The 25,282-nt window shown below is 36.7% G+C and overlaps 1 protein-coding gene across 2 annotated transcripts in view; it reads right to left on the bottom strand.

Moving 5' to 3' along the window:
* The window catches only part of LOC117327869 (tyrosine 3-monooxygenase-like), a 52,844-nt gene extending 31,729 nt beyond the window's left edge, over positions 1 to 21,115 (bottom strand). Inside the window, exon 1 of one of the 2 annotated variants that reach the window (XM_033885088.1) lies at positions 20,852 to 21,115. In XM_033885088.1, coding sequence (XP_033740979.1) covers positions 20,852 to 20,950 — 99 coding nt within the window. In that variant the 5' untranslated portion in view covers positions 20,951 to 21,115. The remainder of the gene's footprint in view (positions 1 to 20,851) is intronic. The other variant, XM_033885089.1, reaches the window with a different exon arrangement.
* Positions 21,116 to 25,282: the final 4,167 nt, after the last annotated feature.

Genomic DNA, 25,282 nt, shown 5'->3' with positions numbered 1-25,282 from the left:
CATCGTCAAATCCTTAGGCCGCTAACATCACTTTCGTGTTCTAGAAGGACTAATTCATTTTCCTTTTTTCTACCGATCAGCTTTTTTTGAAATAGTGTGTCATTTGTACAATCACTATCGACCAAGACTTCCACCTTTACTGACACTCGAATTTCTCCATTTGGAATCATCAATCATGATCAACTGAACGTTTGTGTTTGTCATGAGATTTTTTTCAACTTAAACGGTCTTAAGACTTCGGATTAAACACCATATGCTAATCATTTAATTTTGTAACACTTTACAAACCCAACTGGAAGGAGAACACTAATATATAGTCTAGTTACCATCTTTTTAAAGCCGAACACAAACAGGAAACATGTTTATACATCATTTCTACAGTTATAAACTGCCTCTACTCCAGGTTATACTGGAGTACATTCAATATAAATCAGAATCAAATGGACGTCCCACCTCGTGCGGTTTATCATACAAAGCAGTTATGAAATCGATTAGTGCCCTTAACACGAATGAGTAATAAACCAAACAATGTTAACATGTAAATATATGTATATAATGTTGACGAGATAACGGTGTTCCGGACATTCTACAGCGTACATGAGAGCGTGCGTCCCAGGACACGATACAACCAATTATTCCAAACTAACAACTCATTTATAACACAAACATACCACAATTCTAAAACAAACACTTTCCCTTTTATCAGCACCGTGGAGGGATGAGGGAAAACCCCTCGATAATATATAGGATTGAGAGCTTTATATCTCAAGTACCTCGCAAAGCTAGAGACTAAATTCGTTCGGCGCAGGCGCATCGGGAGGACCATGGTTGTAGCTCATTGTCATGGGATAATTACTCTGAGTTCTGTTTTTCTCTGTCATCACAATGAGATCAAACCATTTACGAATGTCAATAACTATCGATTGTTTGCTATGTCGAATGACGGACTACAATACTTGGAAACAGCTGACCCCATGTAATCCCAGGTGGCCACAGAAACAGCATTCTAGACAGGATTAATAAAACTTGTCTGATATGTTATTTTTCAAATTCCTTTACTAAATGTCCATCAATGACGGGGAAAAGTGAACAAAACATGACAAAGAGTGATTTAACTGACATAGCGGCGTTTATACTGGGATGTTATGTTTGATCTGTCAGACGTGTTGATTTCCTCAACATATCCGAATCGGAGTTATATACAGGTATAAAATGTATCCCATCATCTACTCAAAGATTTCCTCTTTATCTGATTTTTCTGAAGCACGTGCCTTAATCAGCGCTCACTGTTTTACTTGGTACACATTACATCCTAATTTGTTGTAATATTTAATCATTTTTCATATTTTCATAATTAATGTTTTGGCTGATTTGCACGTATGAGCTTTCTTCAAATGGGCTTCAAACAATGATTATGCTTAAATCACTAGCTAATAACAGTTTAATAGAACCATTTAGTCAACATGTTACATCATCACTTATACGTTATCAGATAACACAATGTAGTCCACACTGTTACATCATAACTAATAGGTTATCAGATAACACAATGTAGTCCACACTGTTACATCACTTACAGGTTATCAGACAACATAATGTAGTCCACACTGTTACATCATCACTTATAGGTTATCAGATAACATACTGTAGTCCACACTGTTACATCACTTATAGGTTATCAGATAACACAATGTAGTCCACACTGTTACATCACTTACAGGTTATCAGATAACATACTGTAGTCCACACTGTTACATCATCACTTATAGGTTATCAGATAACATACTGTAGTCCACACTGTTACATCACTTATAGGTTATCAGATAACATAATGTAGTCCACACTGTTACATCATCACTTATAGGTTATCAGATAACATACTGTAGTCCACACTGTTACATCACTTATAGGTTATCAGATAACATACTGTAGTCCACACTGTTACATCACTTATAGGTTATCAGATAACACAATGTAGCCCACACTGTTACATCATCACTTATAGGTTATCAGATAACATACTGTAGTCCACACTGTTACATCACTTATAGGTTATCAGATAACATACTGTAGCCCACACTGTTACATCATCACTTATAGGTTATCAGATAACATACTGTAGTCCACACTGTTACATCACTTATAGGTTATCAGATAACACAATGTAGTCCACACTGTTACATCACTTACAGGTTATCAGATAACATAATGTAGTCCACACTGTTACATCATCACTTATAGGTTATCAGATAACACAATGTAGTCCAAACTGTTACATCATCACTTATAGGTTATCAGATAACATACTGTAGTCCACACTGTTACATCACTTATAGATTATCAGATAACATAATGTAGTCCACACTGTTACATCACTTATAGGTTATCAGATAACATAATGTAGTCCACACTGTTACATCATCACTTATAGGTTATCAGATAACATACTGTAGTCCACACTGTTACATCACTTATAGGTTATCAAATAACATACTGTAGTCCACGCTGTTACATCATCACTTATATGTTATCAGATAACATACTGTAGTCCACACTGTTACATCACTTATAGGTTATCAGATAACATAATGTAGTCCACACTGTTACATCACTTATAGGTTATCAGATAACATACTGTAGCCCACACTGTTACATCACTTATAGGTTATCAGATAACATAATGTAGTCCACACTGTTACATCACTAATAGGTTATCAGATAACATACTGTAGTCCACACTGTTACATCACTTATAGGTTATCAGATAACATACTGTAGTCCACACTGTTACATCATCACTTATAGGTTATCAGATAACATACTGTAGTCCACACTGTTACAATTTTGAAATGAAGGAACGAAAGATCTGCATCGTAAAGACTGGATGTAATCATGTTCAACCATTATATCAACATCTGAATGTTTTTGCTCTAATTGTACGTGGATGTTCATATTTCATACACTTCTAACTATTTTTCCAAATGAATCATTATTATGCGGTTTTGTACAGATATGTTTATGTTCATTTTATTTATTTCAAGGTCCAGGGAATCGCAGATTAAAGTCATGACGCGTTTAAAAAGATTTTCCAATTATGATATGGATACTTTTACAACTATAGCACAGACGATTTGTAGCAATGGTTGTATTATTTCATCTTGTAATATTTTGCTACTAAGCATATTTACACATAGATCTGTATTATTACCATATATTTCAATGTCATTACATTGTACAGAAGTACAAAATAAAATAAGAACATGATAGTAAGAGATAGAGTTAAGAGATGATCACTATAAAATCTGCAACATACAACTTTTAGGTCTTCACCATAATGTTTGTAATAAAACGCGTGGACATTCGTATACACTGTTATTATTCTCCAAGTAGCAACATTGTTATTTTGAAGTTTCCTAAACTTGTTTATGTTTTGAATATTGTTTGTTGCCATCTATAAATAGAAATTCATGTTTCGTGACAGTTAATACGATTTCACAGGCAATGATGCCATAAACAAACATCATCCAAACTATAACATTAAAACAACGCTAGTAGTTTATGGTTGAATAAGATGAAATCACATTTGTGATCATTCCTTGGCGTGTAAGAATAGCATGTATCAACAATACGGCGTACGTTACCATGTCAATCGGAAGTGGGATTATGTAGAGCTATTCGCAAGTGTTGTTTCGTAAATTACTAAAACTCGATTTGTGATTGGGACTCTCATAAAATAACAAGGAACAACATTTCATGAAAACTAATATATTGCTTTAGTTCTATTATTAGGATAAATGATGCAGGAATTTGTTCGCTGACCTTTGGGAAACAGACACGTAAAATGATTATATATTACATCTTTGTACCATAGCTCTTTCTCTTATATTTTGTATAATATTAATCTTATTTATGTGGAAGGATGCGCACGAACAAAACATATTGATTACATGCTTCTTTGAAATTTCTTGGTGCTGAACAAATACACACACTCTAACTAACATCTGGTGCCGGGGCCAGAGGAAACTCGGACATTCTCTTTGTGTCAGTCTTCTTGCTTAGTCTACTGAATATTTCAATCAACGACAACCGAATTCATACTTGGCTAATGCCACCCGCTGTGTTGATATTGTATTACATCAGTAATGTTATGAACCTTGAGTAACTTCCGTTGTTGATAAACGACTGAATCGAACAACATGGTTCCACATTATTGGACTTTGATATATGACACTACAATATTGGATATAAACATTTTAACTTTCAATCTAATTGGGAATCCCTGGGTAAACAATTCTTAAGGACTCTACATGAAATATCTATGTTTTAACATGTTTTTAGACTGATATTATGATTAGTACAATAACGATATTGGTTTAGATTTAAATGCCTTATTTCAATTTTTGATTCCAAAGTTTCGAAACCATTACACATCATTTGCTTAAATTTCTATGCCAAAACTTGAAATTTATTCAGTTTGCCTGCGGGGTGAGCCATGCACAATTTGTCAAGCACATGATTTTATTGAAGACACAACCTGTCTAAATCCATTTTAATTCCTTCCCCTCAAATGACAGAGTGTAACATTTCAGAGTGAATTATATCATCAATTTATTATTGAAATTTCGAGGTCGTCTGCGTCCAATATTTGTTACAAAGTAATGATTTTAAAAATAAACCTAAAATCTGAGAATAATCTTTAATAACTGTCAACCGCCCTCCTTCCCTATTCATGTGTATCAGACAGTGTTCTTTCTTAATGAAAAATCAATTCAAGTTAAATAAGGATTCTTGGCCTTTAAGCAGAGCGGACCAACAGTCATGTTAGGGGTTGGGCTCATAGCGCCAAGTCTCGAAAGGCCACAGATCCTAGGAAGATTGCGTCTCTTTAGGATAAATTTCCGGTATTTCGACTTCAGGAGATTGACAGCCATACTGCAGTTTAGCCACATCCAATATTGATAAGGTCGGTAACCAAATTTACAGGACAAAGCCGCAATTTCCTCCGAAGCATTTAATCTTTTTGTTCCTTCTTCAGAAGGATTGGAACACTAGCTGACAATATTACTGGAAACAGAACGAGATCCTTCTTCAGCTTAAGTGACGAAAATAAACTAAATTATCATCTTGCCGCAATTACGGTTAGGCATTAGTCTCCCTGTTACTACATCTCATGCCACTTACATTGTTTTGGTATTTAGTGAGTATTCTGGGTTTTCTTTACTTAGGATAAAAAAAATTTTACTGTATAAAATACTACTGATAATGGGTTAGTATTGTCACCCGTTGTTACTTTGCGTATTCAGGGGGGTATATTATGGGTCAGTATATGCCGGTACTTAAAATAAATATATTGCTTTGGGCTTGCGCTATCTTCAATCGGGTAATATATATATGATTTTAAATTCGTACACCAGTTGGTGATTTCATCAGAAAATATAAAATGATGTCACATTTTCACATGATCGCAATATGATAATAATTTAGCTTACTGAAAACTTGTCATACACATGATGTCAGAACTCGCTTTACGTAACATAACAATTCTGGCACATACAAGTATAAAACGAATTTAACTACTGGATATATTTCTTAACAAGTACGTGGCTTTACAGTGTTGTACATGTTAACACAGTGCCATACGTTTAATATCAGTTCTGCGAGATTGACCGGGCATATAACCGTCACCTTTGATCCTGTACTTGTGTTCGTTTATAGACATTGGTCTATTGTGTATGAGCTATGATCAGCCAGTTGAAGTTCCCATTCATAGATCATCAATGTTTGATCATATAAACACTAATATCACAATATGACCGTTTGGGAATTCAGCACCTTCTATAACATACTATATAGAAATGTACAGCTGTTTCTGTTTAAATGAATTTTTCATAAGGTTAGAAATCGTATATGTTTCTGTAACATTGTTTATTTATGATAAACCTTTTCCATGAAAGGGTTAAGTTCCATGAATATAATAATTCTCTGTGAAATAAGAGTGCTCTTCTAAACGAAATATACATAGTATCATCACACGGCATATAGATATGTGGTGTAGATTCCTATAACAGCCATATACATAGTATCATAAAATTTTCATTAAGATATTGGAACCATAAAAAGGCATTGTGTCTGAAATAGACACTCGAACATAATGATATTACCTTTGTTTGTATAACAAATGTCACCATAACACATAGAATAGAGTAGTGTACTATAATAACGACATACAAACTCTATCAGCGATTAATGCATAATTTTCCAGCAGTAGTGTGGGCAGTTGTGTTATCCGTAGAAAGCCATTTAATAGGTTTTATCAATGGCGAGTTTGTGTATGACACAGAAAAGAGATCTGGTCTAAAGACAACATTATCATATAGATTATCAATTAATTCATATTCCAAAAGGTATAGAAAATCATATATATATAAAATAGTGGAACCTAGAAAATAATCATACATATTATCCAATTGTTGGTGTAATAAAAAAAACACGTAATTTGATACAAAAGATATAATTCATACACACATAGCTTACACTTATCAACATAACAGTAAACCATCTCCCCCATCTCGTAGCATTAACTTAGTACAGCCAAGACAACCCTTAAAAGCTTAATTGGTCGCCCAAATTACGTTTTGTTTCATATTGTAACCAGCGAAATCGAGCATGACTACTGCTTGAGAGTATGATTTCTCATACAACCGAATTGGAGTCCATAGGAGGCAACTAATTCGGAAACCCCCAGTAAAGTTGGTGGTTTGCTTTACGGGCCCCTGCGGGAGGACACGGTTTTAATCATTGGTTAATCCCTCGCTGTCTTAGTTACTGGACGTACGCTCGAGCTAGATCGACAATGGGTTATGTCCCCTTACCGAGGAAAGTCTTTAAAACTAAAACATTTCTAGTAATGTTACATAATGTTACCGGATGGGGTATCATGCTACCGTGTCCAGACATTTTAGTGTATTGACATTTGATGCTAACGTCTTTGTGTGACGCCTTGAATGAAATTATACCGCATCTATCAAACACTAACGGGGATGTTTCTCTGATTTTATTCGTCAAAATACACGCAAGACTAAAGGGTCCATTTAATGATAATTCAGTACAGTCACTGCGGAAATTGATTATCTGTGATCCATTTCCAAATAAAACATTACACAGAGTTACTCAATACTAAACGTTGGTACTAGTTATGTATGAAATATACGGCTGACATCATCATCAATGATTTGTTTCAATGTTTCTTAATTACTGATGACGTGCATTGTCGCCAATTACCTACAAGTGACCGACCGATAAAGTGTAAAGCATGAGTTTTTTCTCTATATGCTACAGACGTACTATACTAACACTGTTACTGTTTTATGTACAATTCAGGCAAATCATTAACGATACGGATTGATGGCGACTCCGTTGTAGGTTAACGTATAACGTAGTCGACCTTTAAGCTGCGATGACGCAAATAAAGTGACGCATGTGTCAATCAGATAATGTTTACAACATACTTCTACATTGAATAAAACCAACCAATTTATTTTCCTGCGCTTCAAAGTAAACCAAACAAAATAAACAAATACCTATAAACATGCACTGTATATCTACTGACTGATGTTGAAGACAACATATATTCCGTTTATGCCAAATTTTCGACCAGAATCATGTGTGCATTACAGTATCAATGATTACTCGATGAATTTGTTATTTTTTGACCTCTCGTTACACACTTACGTATGTCAGAGTGAAATGAATAATACTCTTGAACTCTTGAATCTTGAAATTAATGTACGAAACGCGATGCTTTTCAAGTTTGCTTCGGACATGAGGCAAACATAAAAATAAAGTTGGTTTGGCGTAATCCGCCCGACCAAGAAAAATGCGCTGAATGATTTGACCGTTCCGGATATCTATGTCCGGAAGTTGCTTTACAGGTGTGAAACCTCGACTCTCAAACCAAAATAAGCTTGGTGTGTGTTTCTTTTGTTTGAGATCACAAAATAAATAACGATTTCCAAACAGTTTATATTGGGGTTTGTTTTTGTATTGAAGACTGAAAATATCTGTTTTTAGAACTGATTAAGAAAAATTCAGTCCTACCTACCTACCCATATGTAAGACCCACTGGTCGGTTTATAGCAAACAGATGGATCTTTAAAGATGGCCTGTAATTCCAGAGCTATGACACTATATAGTGGTCGCATACAAGTAAGTCCTGTCCACAAATAACTGGGATGTGTTTATACATAGTAAACCTCCACCCCGGGTGATGAAATACACAATTTGCTCCCTACAGTTTCAGACTTCAAGTGTAAAATATCGCTGTTTACTACGATAAAAAGGTAACGTATGCACTGTCACTGTCATATTTGATGTAACTAATGAGAAAGGAATCAAACACGTTAATTATCTACCCGGACTTTGGAAAAACAACCAAATTTTAATTTGTTTTAACCCTATCATTGTACAGCTAACTAGTTCATCCCAGTGTTATAAACATAATTACATTTATTTCAAAGGACAATACAATGTGAGGACCAAATACACTTGCCCACACAATTCTTGATAGGAAATTATCTGCTCAATCCTTGGATGTCTTCCTATATATCTTTGCAAAACTAACAGATGACATAATACTTGTAAAAAGGACGTCGCAGAACTGAACTTCGTGGAAATCACATCACGATGCGGAGGCGTAAACTTCTATTCGCACAAAAAGGCGTGAATGGAAGAAATATCTACACCACAAAACCGAGGAAAATTTCAATGCGTTCAAACTAGCCACAAATACCACAACCGGTAAAATTCAGAATCCTTTATAGCTATGAAAAAATGGAAGAAGACAAAAAAGACTGCAGAAAACATGTGTTGTTGTCGGGGATAAAGCCATCGGTCAATGTATCGTCAGCATGAAAGCAGCCATTTTGAAACCCACAACCTTGAATGAGACGGCGTTTCAGATAGATCCTGAGAATGTCGCTTACTAATCAGAAGTTCAAACATGACGGCTTTCATGCTAACGATATACTGACCGATGAATTAACCCCCACAATAATATATGGCGGTGTTTTACAGAAACCATCACATAGTATATATAAGTACGAATAAAAATGTGCTCATTTAGGAAATCAGCCGGTGCTGTGGTATTTTAAAACAGGGCATGGATGGGAAAATCAGATTTATCTGCGATCAGAATCGACATTTTAAAAGCAAATATCACAAATTTTGAGAAACAGCGTTCCTGTCATTGTCATAAGTGGAATTGGGGTCGAACCCTGGGGTTAGCGCCACACAGCGCCTTAACCTCAGTTACCGACAAATGATAATTCATCCTTATGTAGTTCAGGCATAAGAAAGTCCTAACTAGATGTACACAGTACGTAGTGCAATCCTTACATGCATCCGACTCCTCAGATCTGATAGTGATAAGATTTAGCAATAACTGTTACCTGTTTTTCCATGAAGCTGTCGAAATGCCAGCTAGATACGACCGCCCCTGTTGTATCCAGGGATGGTATCTGTTAAGAAATTTTATGTGGATAATAGTTTGAGACATACAGACTCACAATAGCGCACTTTGAATATTAATTTAGTAAAAGATGCTAAATCATGAATACGAAACTGCACCATACAGCCGTTTCGTTCTTCTACAAAACGCAGTGATGTTAGAGATCAGAAGAATGGCCGTGATTTTAGCTGGCAGACATAACATTTCAGTAATTTATGATAGGCTTCACTACTGTCAAACTATGGTGTAGTTCGACTCCTGTTCAGCTATGTAAGTCAAATAGACTATCTAAGATGTTAACCGTCCTGATTCGGTACTTACTTATAGTCGTTACAAGTGGTATAGGTAGCACAATATGTGCTTTTATCTGTAACAACAATAACTATTACAGCAATACAACTCAACAGTTATACTTCACATTTTCTACACCATTGCACCATCGATATCCATTGCCGTGTTCCCAATGCCATTATTTCCGTTACAGATGCCGACCGATGGTTTGTTGAGATGGTATGTTCCATTGCCACCACATTGGTAGCCATCTTGGGTAAGTGACACAGCCTGTATTATACCTGACTTTACCGTCAATGAAGCAGAAGGCGACTTCTCTTCACCTTCAGAACACCTGAATGTATTCTCCGTTTCCCTCACTACGATTTCGTTTACATAACAGACATATTTCACAGTCATTTGACTAACCCAGAAGTTTGACTTATCTAGTCGTTTGATAACCTAATCGTTTGACTAACCCCATCATTTGACTTACCGAGTCGTTTGATAACTCAGTCGTATGACTTACCCTGTCCTTTGATAACCCTGTCGTTTGACTTACCAAGTCGTTTGATAACCAAGTCGTTTGATAACCCAGTCGTTTGACTTACCAAGTCTTTTGATAACCAAGTCGTTTGATAACCCAGTTGTATGACTTACCAAGTCGTTTGATAACCCAGTTGTATGACTTACCAAGTCGGTTGATAACCTAGTCGTTTGATAACCCAGTTGTATGACTTACCAAGATGGTTGATAACCTAGTCGTTTGATAACCCAGTTGTATGACTTACCAAGTCGGTTGATAACCTAGTCGTTTGATATACCAGTCGTTTGACTTACCAAGTCGGTTGATAACCCAGTCGTTTGACTTACCAAGTCGGTTGATAACCCAGTCGTTTGACTTACCAAGTCGGTTGATAACCTAGTCGTTTGATAACCCAATCATTTGACTTACCAAGTCGGTTGATAACCTAGTCGTTTGATAACCCAGTTGTATGACTTACCAAGTCGGTTGATAACCTAGTCGTTTGATAACCCAGTCGTTTGACTTACCAAGTCGGTTGATAACCCAGTCGTTTGACTTACCAAGTCGGTTGATAACCTAGTCGTTTGATAACCCAATCATTTGACTTACCCTGTCGTTTGATAACCTAGTCGTTTGATAACCCAGTCGTTTGACTTACCAAGTCGGTTGATAACCCAGTTGTATGACTTACCAAGTCGGTTGATAACCTAGTCGTTTGATAACCCAGTCGTTTGACTTACCAAGTCGGTTGATAACCCAGTCGTTTGACTTACCAAGTCGGTTGATAACGTAGTCGTTTGATAACCCAGTCATTTGACTTACCCTGTCGTTCGACCAACCTAGTCGCTTGGTGGAAATTGGCCGAATTTTAGTGTTAGATGGGCTGTTTATCATGAAAAGTCGACATGAAAAATATTTACTAATTATAAACTTCTGTCCATTATTTTAATCTATATCTGTAATGTGGTTTTTTTTTCTTTTCTTTTTTATTCCAGCCAACCTTTGTTAAATATTACACCAAGGGAAAATCATTCAATTTGTAAATGTATCGATCGCAATACTTAAAATCTGTATTTACCAGGTGACATTTTCATTCTTCGGTTACCTGATTTGTGGACACTAATGAAACGTTAAAAACTGAATAATATTAAATGTGCCCCAAAGCCATTCTTGGCAATCCACGACACAAACAGCCACAGGTATACACCGGGTCGGACAACATTATAAAGGTCGCTGGTGCTCGTACCGATTGGAGTGCGTGTAACTATAGCAAAAGCATGTTCGATCACCGCAAAGGGCAACGGGTTGTCAAAACATGGTTAAACTCACAGAAACATCAGATCATTATCCGATTCTCATCGACAAATTTTACACGGAGCGACATTCAGCATCAGCAACAAGACCTCAAATAGCAAATCTAGTTCTGCGTGAATAAATCAGTAACTGCTAGTTGTATATAGTCATTTTAGGTATTTGTCGGAACAAACGCAATATGAGGATTATACTGGTTATATCAACCATGAAATGTTTTAATTTTTGTCTGAAAGAGTAAATAAGAAAAAGTAAAAAGGATTTTAGCCTAATATTAATTTGTGTGATGAGTATTTGTTATTTTTGGCGTATTTATCGATCACGCCACGTGTGTGATTAAATTACTTTAATCCGACTGACATCATTATTGTGATTTTAATGTCAGCTTTTTATACGTGCATATTTCACCTAGTAAATCAAACTATGTGTTACAATAACAATTATTCCTAATTATACTATCAATTTTAAGTGTTTATCTAATGAGCATTGGAAGTCCTGATTGTATCCCGCCCTAGTTGAGTATGTACATATCTGATTTACTGATCAACGTCATACAGCCTGTGATCGAGGGTTCATGTTAATTCAGGCCCAAATAGAATTACTTTCCCATGTTTTATTCAGCCCTATTTTACCTTGGTAGATCCATAAGATGTGAAATGATACGAAATCAAATATAAAGAAGACTACATACAGTATACCATTACTAAATTAAATTACTGATAAACCCGCATCAACCAATCCTTAATGTCACAATGAGCCTTACCTAAGCGGTATCCATCTACAATCGGTCATAATAACATGACTGATACTACTCGTTTTCTATACAACCTGTTAATCTCTTAATGTATCCCTTATAATATTACAAAAGTTGTCTACAAAAGAATTCAATCCATAATATGTACTTACAGCAGCACAGTATCACAACAAGCCGAGAATATTCAATCGAGAAGATGGCACCAGAAGGAGTCATGAGCCCCCACAAAAATCAGCAATATGTTTGCTGCCCCTTATGTAGTACCCGTCATTAGGTCTCGAGTCAAATCGGGTTTGTACAAAAGACACACCCTAAAAATCTTTGATTATAAGTTAAGCAATGAATACAGCACACGCCGAATAATGAATATAAAATTGCATCATTCAGCCGTTTCGCCTTTCTGTGTCTCGCCAATGATGCAAGGATAGCCAAAAAGGAAAGCTAGTAACGAACAAATGTCGATGTAAAGAATAGGAAGTGCACTAGGCTTCTAATTTGACCATTTCGGGATTGTTTTCGGGAACATAAAATGCATGTGTTTACTTTCCAACTGTTTATCAGACTTTAGACGTGGCATGCAGGGTAACAGACATCCTCGGGAACTAAATGTCCACCAGGAGGGTAACAGACAACCTCGGGGATTAAATTCCACCAGGAGGGTAGCATACAACCTCGGGATTAAATTCCACTAGCAGGGTAACAGACAACCTCGGGGACTAAACACCCACCAGCAGGGTAACAGACAACCTCGGGGACTAAACATCCACCAGCAGGGTAACAGACAACCTCGGGGACTAAACACCCACCAGTAGAGTAATAGACAACCTCGGGGACTAAACATCCACCAGCAGGGTAACAGACAACCTCGGGGACTAAACATCCACCAGCAGGGTAACAGACAACCTCGGGGACTAAACATCCACCAGCAGGGTAACAGACAACCTTGAGGACTAAACACCCACCAGCAGGGTAACAGACAACCTCGAGGACTAAACATCCACCAGCAGGGTAACAGACAACCTCGGGGACTAAACATCCACCAGCAGGGTAACAGACAACCTCGGGGACTAAACATCCACCAGCAGGGTAACAGACAACCTCGAGGACTAAATATCCACCAGCAGGGTAACAGACAACCTCGGGTCTAAACATCCACCAGCAGGGTAACAGACAACCTCGGGGACTAAACATCCACCAGCAGGGTAACAGACAACATCGGGGACTAAATATCCACCAGCAGGGTAACAGACAACCTCGGGGACTAAACACCCACCAGCAGGGTAACAGACAACCTCGGGGACTAAACATCCACCAGAAGGGTAACAGACAACATCGGGGACTAAATATCCACCAGCAGGGTAACAGACAACCTCGAGGACTAAACACCCACCAGCAGGGTAACAGACAACCTCGAGGACTAAACACCCACCAGCAGGGTAACAGACAACCTCGGGGACTAAATATCCACCAGCAGGGTATCAGACAACCTCGGGGACTAAATATCCACCAGCAGGGTAACAGACAACCTCGGGGACTAAACATCCACCAGCAGGGTAACAGACAACCTCGGGGACTAAACATCCACCAGCAGGGTATCAGACAACCTCGGGGACTAAACACCCACCAGCAGGGTAACAGACAACCTCGGGGACTAAACACCCACCAGCAGGGTAACAGACAACCTCGAGGACTAAACACCCACCAGCAGGGTAACAGACAACATCGAGGACTAAACATCCACCAGCAGGGTAACAGACAACCTCGGGGACTAACGTTCGGTCGTAGAAATCAGATGGTTTTGATTTGAGCGGGATATAATGTCATTTTAAAAGGCATATATACTTCAGGTAATTTAAGTGTAGTTATGTATGGACTTGAACAATTCTTTGAGCTCTGGTGTCCAGACGAGCCGGTTTAAAAGCATTCTGTTCTACATATAGGACCACAGCAGAGGAATTCAATATAAAGCATTCATATTATTCATCGTGAGATGTGAAGGAGGACTATAAAAGGAAAATGGTACTCGTATTTAACAATAACTATTGAATATGCGTATTATGTAACATGCATCGACAAATTCTGTTCACTTTTTAATAATGGTATGGCAGTACACATTACACTATATTATCACAGTAGAATACTTGATGAAGAACACGGTTACGTGTTATTACGTCACAATATAATTGACTTCGGGACTATGCACATTGGACCTCCATAGTGCCTGGCAAACTATTGTGTCCGATACAGAGAGAGTCTAACCATCCTCGCTCCCAGGAGAAAACTAAACAACGAGGCGAAAATTATAAACGTTTTACAAACGCCATATAAATCGTCATTAGGCTTGAGATTAGAGTGTCGCTATTGTACTTGGTGAGTATCCGTTTCATCAAGGTCGCAGAAACCAAGCTTTTCTATAAAAGCCTATCAATGAACTATACAAAAATGACATTTAGCAGAAATATGCAGAAGAATCATAAATTGCAGCAGAGTGACAGCAAATTAATACTTAATAAATGGATATCCTGTTTCTAGAATTATATTTGTCCCTATCAATTACACATCGCTCAGTATAGAGTTACGTCTGGACAGGGTAGTTTGTTGTGTGACCAGGGCCTACGTACATTGGTGTAGTGATCGGAGGGTACTTGGCTTCACTTTCACACGTGTCCAAACACGTTCCTGTAGTACAGGTTGTTGTTGATGGGCCATATATTTCGATTTTTTTTGGTCGCTGTATGATACAGTTTAATTCATTTTGATTTCACTCTATTGATTTGTTTGATAGGATATAATGGCGCGTGTATCTTTTTTACAATGTCGATCAATTGTTCAATTTAACAATTGTATTTCTAATATACTTCATTAATATAACCATTGAATATTAAAGCAATTACCGACAAGCATATAATTGTGTTTTTATAAGGGAAATATGAAGAGGCACCATCTTGATAAGATGTTATTTGCTGTAATAGAAGTATGGAGATACCCTCTCACACTACCATATAACTGTGTGTTATTTCATAATATGAAGAATGCTTGGCAGTTATGCCTGTCTTGGGAGCGCATTTATAAAGACGTAAGAGAGAGATTCACATGATAACTCGTCAACATTCAGAAACAGTATTGCATCCATTACCTTCACAATAAAATGAGGGTTCGGCCTTTTATAGTGCTAGGTACACCTTTCTCATGTGAAACGGTCTTGCAGAGGATCAGCAAAAAAAATCTGATGCAACCATAGGGAGAAGATGTTTTAGGATCAGCTCTCAAATTTGCAAGGTTGATGGGTTTTGTATACAGCATACCTGTCGGAGACATGTTAGTCTGGATGATTGTAATAATGCGCCAAATGCAGTATAATTCAGCATATAAGGGCTTTAGTATATATATATATAAGGACCGTAGACAAAACCAGACAATGCTAAGCAACAGGATTAAGTGCAAATCAACATATTTTTAGATATATATTCAGTTACTGTTTTATTAGGAATGTTTAATTGTCTATCTTATTTGTCCTTTATCATTGGTACATCGTTTAAACATTCATCTCTTGTATACCGAATTAGTAATGCGTTATCCTGAGTTGTTTCGCTGACGGAAGAAAAGTAGTCCCAATTACAAACATCTACTAAACTAATATACATGTGAATATTTTTGATCGGGAAAAATAATACTGCTGATAACTTAACCGATAGTCTTATTCTTATGCGCATGCTTTTGTCTTTGTTCGAACATTGAAGGGAACTTTCGTCACAGGCACACACAGAATAGGTTTCCGATCCGGAAATGATATTAGCGTGGTGCGTATTTCCTGATGTCGGGTTTCTGAATTATGCTTGTCAATCTCCTTCTGACATAAAAAGTCAAAATTGCATTTTAGTCTGTTCCAACGAAGTTAAAAAATAACAGATTTGTAAGACCTTAATATTGTCACACAATTAACTGCTATCATCATAGGGGTCTAAACACCAGTTACTGACAGTGAAGTTTCGTGATCGCCAATCAACAGCTTGACATTGGGCAGGAAATGCACGACAACTTTGATGTTTTATTGCGATGAATGTTTTTTTGAATGACACAGGTTTCGTTACCGAACCGACATGGTTTAGCCAGTGGCATGATCAACCTTTTGAATTCAATAGGGACATTAATAGTCGTTAATGAACAATAAAACATTTCATTTTGGTTGAATCACTAGGGAATCATGATACGAAATGAGTTGTAATGGTTTCTATGGTTTAAATGCACATCGGTTGCCATGATACTGTGTTATGCACAAGAAAATAGCTATTTTATTTCCATGATTTTAGGAACTTGATGCACAACTATATCGATCATGAGTGATGAACACGTTGCTACAATAGCTGTTACTCTCAATAAAAAACCGATTAAAAAGTGAGGACTTGTCGCTTCACCGAAACAACCGGACCGAAACATGAGAGAAATATATCATCAAATGATTATCCCGAAATATACATAGCAGGTATATATCACCCAACCATCAAATGATTACCCCGAAACATACATAATAGGTATATATCACCCAACCATCAAATGATTACCCCGAAACATACATAATAGGTATATATCACCCAACCATCAAATGATTACCCCGAAAAATACATAATAGGTATATATCACCCAACCATCAAATGATTACCCCGAAATATACATAATAGGTATATATCACCCAACCATCAAATGATTAGCCCGAAACATACATAAGAGGGTTATATCACCCAACCATCAAATGATTACCCCGAAACATACATAAGAGGTTTATATCACCCTACCATCAAATGATTACCCCGAAACATACATAGCAGGTATATATCACCCAACCATCAAATGATTACCCCCAAACCTACATAGCAGGTATATATCACTCTACAATCAAATGATTACCCCGAAACATACATAGCAGGTATATATCACCCAACCATCAAATGATTACCCCGAAACATACATAGCAGGTATATATCACCCAACCATCAAATGATTAGCCCGAAACATACATAAGAGGTTTATATCACCCTACCATCAAATGATTACCCCGAAATATACATAATAGGTATATATCACCCAACCATCAAATGATTACCCCGAAATATACATAATAGGTATATATCACCCAACCATCAAATGATTACCCCGAAACGTACATAGCAGGTATATATCACCCAACCATCAAATGATTACCCCGAAACATACATAGCAGGTATATATCACCCAACCATCAAATGATTACCCCCAAACCTACATAGCAGGTATATATCACCCTACCATCAAATGATTACCCCGAAACATACATAGCAGGTATATATCACCCAACCATCAAATGATTACCCCGAAACACATATGTTCATAGAAGAACATAACACCACACCAGTACAATAAATACTCTCACAGACCAGAAACCTAAGTTTTCCTTTGACTCGACTCCATCATGTAGTATTCTAACAACGGTTAATTTGCATGCATATCGCCATTGAGAACCCACCCTTTGGATGACTAAACGTCACAAGTGCCACGAGTCTCTTGACAGACGATTGGGTCCAAGAATGAAATGGGGATTTGAGGCCTATATTCAGGAAAAGCGCCCAAGTTTACAGTGTAGTAATGCGTAGTCACGGTAACCATTGATAAAACATAGAAAGTCATATTCATTGTTATTCTTTATTACCAACAGAAACAAGAGGAATTTCCGGATATAATAAAACAAGAAATCCCCCGATGTAACAGGAATTGTCACTCTTTGAGATATAATGTCACATTCCCAGCCCAGATCAAAACATGTCTCTGAGAAACACAACCATGCGACACCGACATAAGGTCATCAGAAAATGTAATATTTATTTGTATTTTGGTATGTATATGTTAAAAACTATAAACCATGATTAATATTTACATTAAAAACATCATGGTAAGCTCGCACTCATCATGCTGTTAAATACAATGGGGAATCTATACAGTCCATATCTAGCTAATGGTATTTATCGAACAGTTTGGCATGTAGGGGTCTTCCATTATAGACTCGAAATATTGTAAGGATGTTCAAACAAATGTATAGGGGTAACAGGAGAATCCCATACGAAGTTTAGTGTGATATTTTAGTGACACTGGTAATTTAGCCCCAGTTCAATTTCGACAACATCGCTGATTCTTTAACATGATTATGACGAAGTTGAAACACCTCCGAGTTCCTTCGTGAATGACACGAACTATGAGGCGTCAAAAGTAGACGAATGCATTACAATACCTTATGTTGTCAATAATAAACAAAAATGTATGTACTGAAGCACACTATTATACACGCCTTAATTACTTACCACTGCGCTGGAAGGACATATCTAATTTATCACGATTTTCTTATTGATACAAAACAATTCCACATTTCTTCAATGAATCAAAATAAATTTCGACATTTTTTATAATTTTATTACTCGTTTTCAACTTATACCTGTTACATCTCAACAAATATGTACGAAGGTGTTACCCAATCAAAAAACATCTGTTTTCTCCTACATTGTAAATGATTTATATAATTTCCTACATTGTAAATAATTTATATATTTGTGAATGACATAGATAGGAGGATGAATTGTTATACGTGTGTATTATACAGGTGAGTATGGCATAGCTAGATAGGCGAATTAATCACATGTGTGTATGGCATAGCTAGATAGGCGAATTAATTACACGTGTGTACGACCTAGCTAGATAGGCGAATTTATTACACGTGTGTATGACCTAGCTGGATAGGCGAATTAATTACACGTGTGTACGACCTAGCTAGATAGGTGAATTGATTACACGTGTGTATGACAGAGTTAGGAGTTGAATTGTTTGTGAATGGCAGATCTAGGTAGAAAAATACCAACTATTATTTGTACACTGTAACCGCTTATCATCTACCTAGTTTGATCACATACACGTGTATTCAATTCATTAGTCTAGTTCTGTCACACACACGTGTAATCAATTCATCTACGTAGTTCTGTCACACACACGTGTAATCAATTAACCTTCCTAGTTTTGTCACACACACGTGTATTCAATTAAAAAATATAACCTACCTAACTCTGTCATACACACGTGTAATCAATTCATCTACCTAGTTCTGTCATACACACGTGTAAATCAAGACAGCTACCTAGTTCTGTCATACACACGTGTAAATAAGACATCTACCTAGTTCTGTCATTTACGCGTGTAAATCAAGACATCTACCTAGTTCTGTCATACACACGTGTAAATCAAGACATATACCTAGTTCTGTTATTTACGCGTGTAAATCAAGACATATATACCTAGTTATGTAATACATACGTGTAAATCAATTCATTTTCCTCCCGATGCCATATACAAGTGTAAGTAAATTACCTATTTATGTACATGGGAAATCCATTCATCGACATAGCGGTGAAATACACATATGCAATCAATTCATCGACATAGTGGTGTCATACACATGGGTTATTTAATTATTGACATGGCAGTGTCATACGTGTGGTTTATATTTTTATCGACATAGCAGTGTCATACGCACGAGTTATTCCACCACCTACTTCGCTTTGGCACCGCGCTGGTTTAACATCACATTAGGTGGTCGAGGTAAAGACGGTTTACATTGTATCCATGCACGTATATCATAATCAAAGGTTATCAATGTACTATGTAGGTATACAGGTAAGCTATGTATCTACATGTCCGCTATACAGGTAACTTATTAATACAATGTTAACAAAGTAATCTGCATTTTAATATTAAAACACATACAATGCATTGAAGACGCCAAGGGGACGTCACTGGTTTTGTTAAGATGTTTTAATTAAAACGTACGGATGGTTCAAGCCAAATTATTACGAATATCAATACTTTAATCAGTAAATATAAAGGTAATTCAATACCTTAGGCAACATGTATGGCCTCAAAGTAAAATTACAAATGTAATGCGAGGATAACCCAAACCTACTCATCGACTACTAGGGGAAATCGCAATAATGACAGAGAAATAAACATCGTCAAATCACAATTAAAGTTAACCTAAACATGTTAAGATCACAACTATTTTAGCATGATAAAAATACATATATGTCATCGCTGACGATTTAAAATAATTGACAAAGGAATTGGTATAAAAGGATTACAGCCTTACTTTTTGTGGAACCATAAGTATATCGTAATGGTAATCATTTGAGTTTATAAAGCAATTGTAGAATTTGAAATAGCATTCACTTAAATGGTGTTGTTAGAAATATAAGGTGAAATAAAGATAATACAGAAAATTTATATTTCCTTTTTTTGAGATTGTAAAATATACAGAAGGTAATTTTTCATGCTAAGGAGATCAAATAGTCTGTTGATAACAATCTACAAGATCTTCATAGATTGGAAAAGAACGAAACTTCTTCGGCTTTGTAAATGAATCTAGTTCGGTACACATTATGATGCATGTTCATGCTGTAATGACAAAAGTACTTACTTCTTGGCTGTAGCTCTTTTGGAAGGCCAGTCTGCGCTTGACCGCTTCCGTATCCGACGGTATCGGTTTGGTCACCGGATTGTACACGCTCGTCGACATACTGATATCGCACAAATATTTCAAAAAAATGAAATATTAATACTTGAAAATATATCGTTTCGATATGCTTTAGTCTGTTAAAAAGTTTACAAACTGTCACCAAAAAGTGTTAATTAATTTGATAATTAACACACTGGTATGTTGTGTGTCCACAGTAAACTGAGTGACTGCTGTAATCGGGCCGGCATTTAAACGTTATTGGTAGAGTAAAAACCTCGTGGTTGTTTCTCATAAATTATTCTGAATCGATATGATATTATCGTATGTTAAAACGTGTTCAAAAGAGGCAGTGATAGAGACGAGGTCGCTTGTCTCTCTCCGGTATTGTTCTCCAGCATTGATTCATCTATAGATAGTTTTAGGACAAACTACCGTGACTTGAAACCAAAATCTATAAAACACCCTGATGTCAAAGATTACTTTTAAAGTGCGATATAGGTATGCGGTGCGGACTAGGTATGACTTGTGTTGGGTGTGTGCGACAGAGGCTGACAGCGGTGGTCTGTGGCAGTATCTTACGGAGCACGTCGCGCTAATATTCCAGGAACTCTTTCTATTACCGCCTCACCTATTACATTTCATTAAACATATATATATGACACAGTAGTCCTGATAGGTTTTAAGAATGGGTATAAATAATAGATTTATAACGGTCCTTAAGCAGGTTTCAGAAAATTTTGGTAGTCTCACAAAACGCAATATTATTTCGAGTGTTGCCTGTTAGGCAAGATGTCGCTTGCCACAAAAATAGTTAGACATTGTGTTGTGTGTATGATAAATTGTTATAAAAATGGTTACCGGTTGTATTGTGTGTATGATAAATTGTTATAAAAATGGTTACTGGTTGTATTGTGTGTATGATAAATTGTTCTAAAAATGGTTAGATATTGGATTGAGTGTATGATACATTTTATAAAAATTGTAAGTCGTTGTATTGTGTGTATGATAAATTGTTATAAGAATAGTTAGATATTCTATTGAGTGTAAGAAAGATTGTTATAAAAATGGTAAGATATTGTATAGTGTGTATGATTTATTGTTATATTATAATTGTTAGTCATTGTATTGTGTGTATGATACATTGTTATATAAATTGTTAGTCATTGCATTGTGTGTATGATACATTGTTATATAAATTGTTAGTCATTGCATTGTGTGTATGATACATTGTTATATAAATTGTTAGTCATTGCATTGTGTGTATGATACATTGTTATATAAATTGTTAGTCATTGTATTGTCTGTATGATACATTGTTATATAAATTGTTAGTCATTGTATTGTCTGTATGATACATTGTTATATAAATTGTTAGTCATTGCATTGTGTGTATGATACATTGTTATATAAATTGTTAGTCATTGCATTGTGTGTATGATACATTGTTATATAAATTGTTAGTCATTGTATTGTCTGTATGATACATTGTTATATAAATTGTTAGTCATTGTATTGTCTGTATGATACATTGTTATCTTATAAGTGTTCGTCATTGTATTGTCTGTATGATACATTGTTATATAAATTGTAAGTTGTCGTATTTTGTCTTTAATGTTGTTATCGTCGATATAACAGCAAGATGTATGGTGGGCAAATGCAGCATGGAAACAATTTAAACCACGTTTCATTGCTTAAATCAAGTAAAACTATCAATCTAAATCAGTTCATATTCATTAATAGTAAGAATATCTCCTTACGTTTAGTGAGTAAATTCAAGGGTGCTGTTCTCTATATTCTCCTGTGTATTTCCCATTTTGTTTTACAGATGGTTTCCGTCTTTTTTTTGTTTTTTTTTTTGTTAATACACTTTTAAAGCGTATGACAACGTGTGTCACCCGTCACTTACAGGAACAAAGGGTATTGTGTGTATCATCCGTCACACACAGAGACAAAGAGTATCACGTGTCATCCGTCACACACAGGGACAATAAAATCTATTACCTGTAAGTGATCGAGATCGGGTTATCTCAGTCGAGGGCTAAGATTCTGTAACATAATCCCAACCGAGGCGTTAGCTCGATCACTTACAGGTAAAAGATTTTTTTTTTCTCGCACCTCTTACATATATCTAGTTGTATAATAACAACCCATCTATATATGCGTTTAGAGTGTAAGAGTATCCCGTCTGAGGCCTCCCGGTTCAAAGTCGATTAACCACTTCATCTGCGCTTCGAATTCAGTCCTTTCGCGTAAAAATATAGTTCGGTTATATCAAAGAAGAAAAACAATGATCAATCGGTACATATTATTTTAATAATAAACAACAACCAACCAAACAATGCATAGTAATTAAATACATGACAAAAACAGTTTGAATGCACATATTTCTAATAATATTGGTTAACTTGCGCGGATGAATACATGAATGGGTTAAAATTCCGCCAAAACTCACGTAAAGGTACCAGACAGATCGGACGAGATAGAAAAATCTAGCACTGGGTATCACGTGAGATTTCCCTGTCCGAGGTGCGAGAAAAAGGGTATCACGTGTCTCATCCGTCACACACAGGGACAAAGGGTATCACGTGTCATGCGTCACACACAGGGACAAAGGGTATCACGTGTCATCCTCACACACAGGGACAAAGGCCGTTACGTGTCTCATCCGTCACACACAGGGACAAAGGGTATCACGTGTCATGCGTTACTCACAGGGACAAAGGGTATCACATGTCTCATCCGTCACACATAGGGACAAAGGGCAATACTTGTCTTACCGTCAAACACAGGGTCAAAGGTCAATATACGTGTCTCATCTGTCACACACAGGGCCAAATGACGATATGTGTCTCATCCGTCACACTCAAGGACAAGGGGTATCACGTATATCATCTGTCACACGCAGGGACAAAGAGCAATACGTGTCTCATCCGTCAAACACAGGGACAGAGGGCAATACGTGTCTAATCCGTCACATACAGGGACAACATATGAACAAAATAAATTTTCATTCATGTAACTCACATATAGTGACGTAACTGTCTTCGGGTATTGTAACGCCACTAACATTTACCTTAGAAGATCAGCGTGCATGATCTGTCAAACCTTAGGAAAAAATAGAATTTGTATTAGTTACAATTGTCGTTTGTTGTCCAGTGTCTATTGTTACAGTAGATACAGTTAAATAAGGTCGCTGACATTTTCACTATCAGATTCTTTAAAGTTTAACGATAAATTCTATTTTCGGGAAATACCGGTTTGTGCACCACTTTTATTACAGCGCGGTGTGCTGTTTCGACATTTAGTTTTGTCTCCATTCGGTAACATGCTTTTAGGAAGCCATTTAAGAAACTCTGCCAAAACACTCTTAGTTCCTGTTTAACTGTTGCTATGGATAAAAGGTGGAGGATACAAACACTTACAACCTTAATTGTCTTTAACCATTAAGTACAAGGCACTGTTCATACTGTTTATTTGTGTCATAGAATCTAACTCTATTTGTAGAATTGGTTGAAATGGTATTGGTGCTTTTTTGAAGGTAATGTCATCTGTTATCTTATATTTCAATGATGGTTATTATTCACCAAACATATTATTTGTAGAAGTTGAAATCAAAGACAGTACATATTCCTCAATATTAGCCGCTTGCCTCGATCTTTACTTGTTCTTGTTCTTGCATACAGCAGCATACGCCACGATAGCACAGGCTATTCTCCATTTTCCCTGATGTTTGGCAGGCATCATAGGTTACCATTAGACTTGGCATTCGGGATAGACATTGGAGGGAAGCATCAGCCATTGTCCAAGTTGGTATCGTCTCTTCTCGAGAACATGAAGAATGTTTACGACACTGCAAGACGGTTTACGTCTACAGCTGCAGAACACAAGAAGAAACATTACGAAAGGAAGGTTAGAGCAGTTGCTTTACAGGATCGAGACAGAGTTCTAGTTCGGATTATGGCATTTCAAGGAAAGTACAAGATTTCCGACAAATGGGAAGAGGATGAATACGTCGTGATTTGTCAGCCTAATCCAGATATGCCTGTCTATGTCGTCCGCATGTGTAATGGAGATGGAAAAGAAAGGACATTGCATTGCAATTTGCTCTTGCCCATTTATTTCCGGCATGACGAAGGTGAAATGAGGTTTTTTGAGAAGCCAGCGTCAACAACAAGAAAGAGGGCATTGACCAAAGCAGAGGAGGATATAGTTGTTTTGGAGACCGCAGACAGCGACTCCGATGAAGATGTCGACTCACCAGTCATCATTGATGATCCTGTAGAAGGCCCGTTGTCAGAATTAGAGAATGGAATACTTTCACATTCCAAGGAAGATACTCCGGCGTCTGATAGACAAGACGAGTCTGCACAACTTGTTGATGGCGACGACTGT

This window comes from Pecten maximus, chromosome 5 (genome assembly GCF_902652985.1).
Source record: "Pecten maximus chromosome 5, xPecMax1.1, whole genome shotgun sequence".
Classification (NCBI taxonomy): Eukaryota; Metazoa; Mollusca; class Bivalvia; order Pectinida; family Pectinidae; genus Pecten; species Pecten maximus.
Note: the sequence above shows the minus strand (reverse complement) of the source record. Positions and strands in the feature narration are given on the sequence as shown.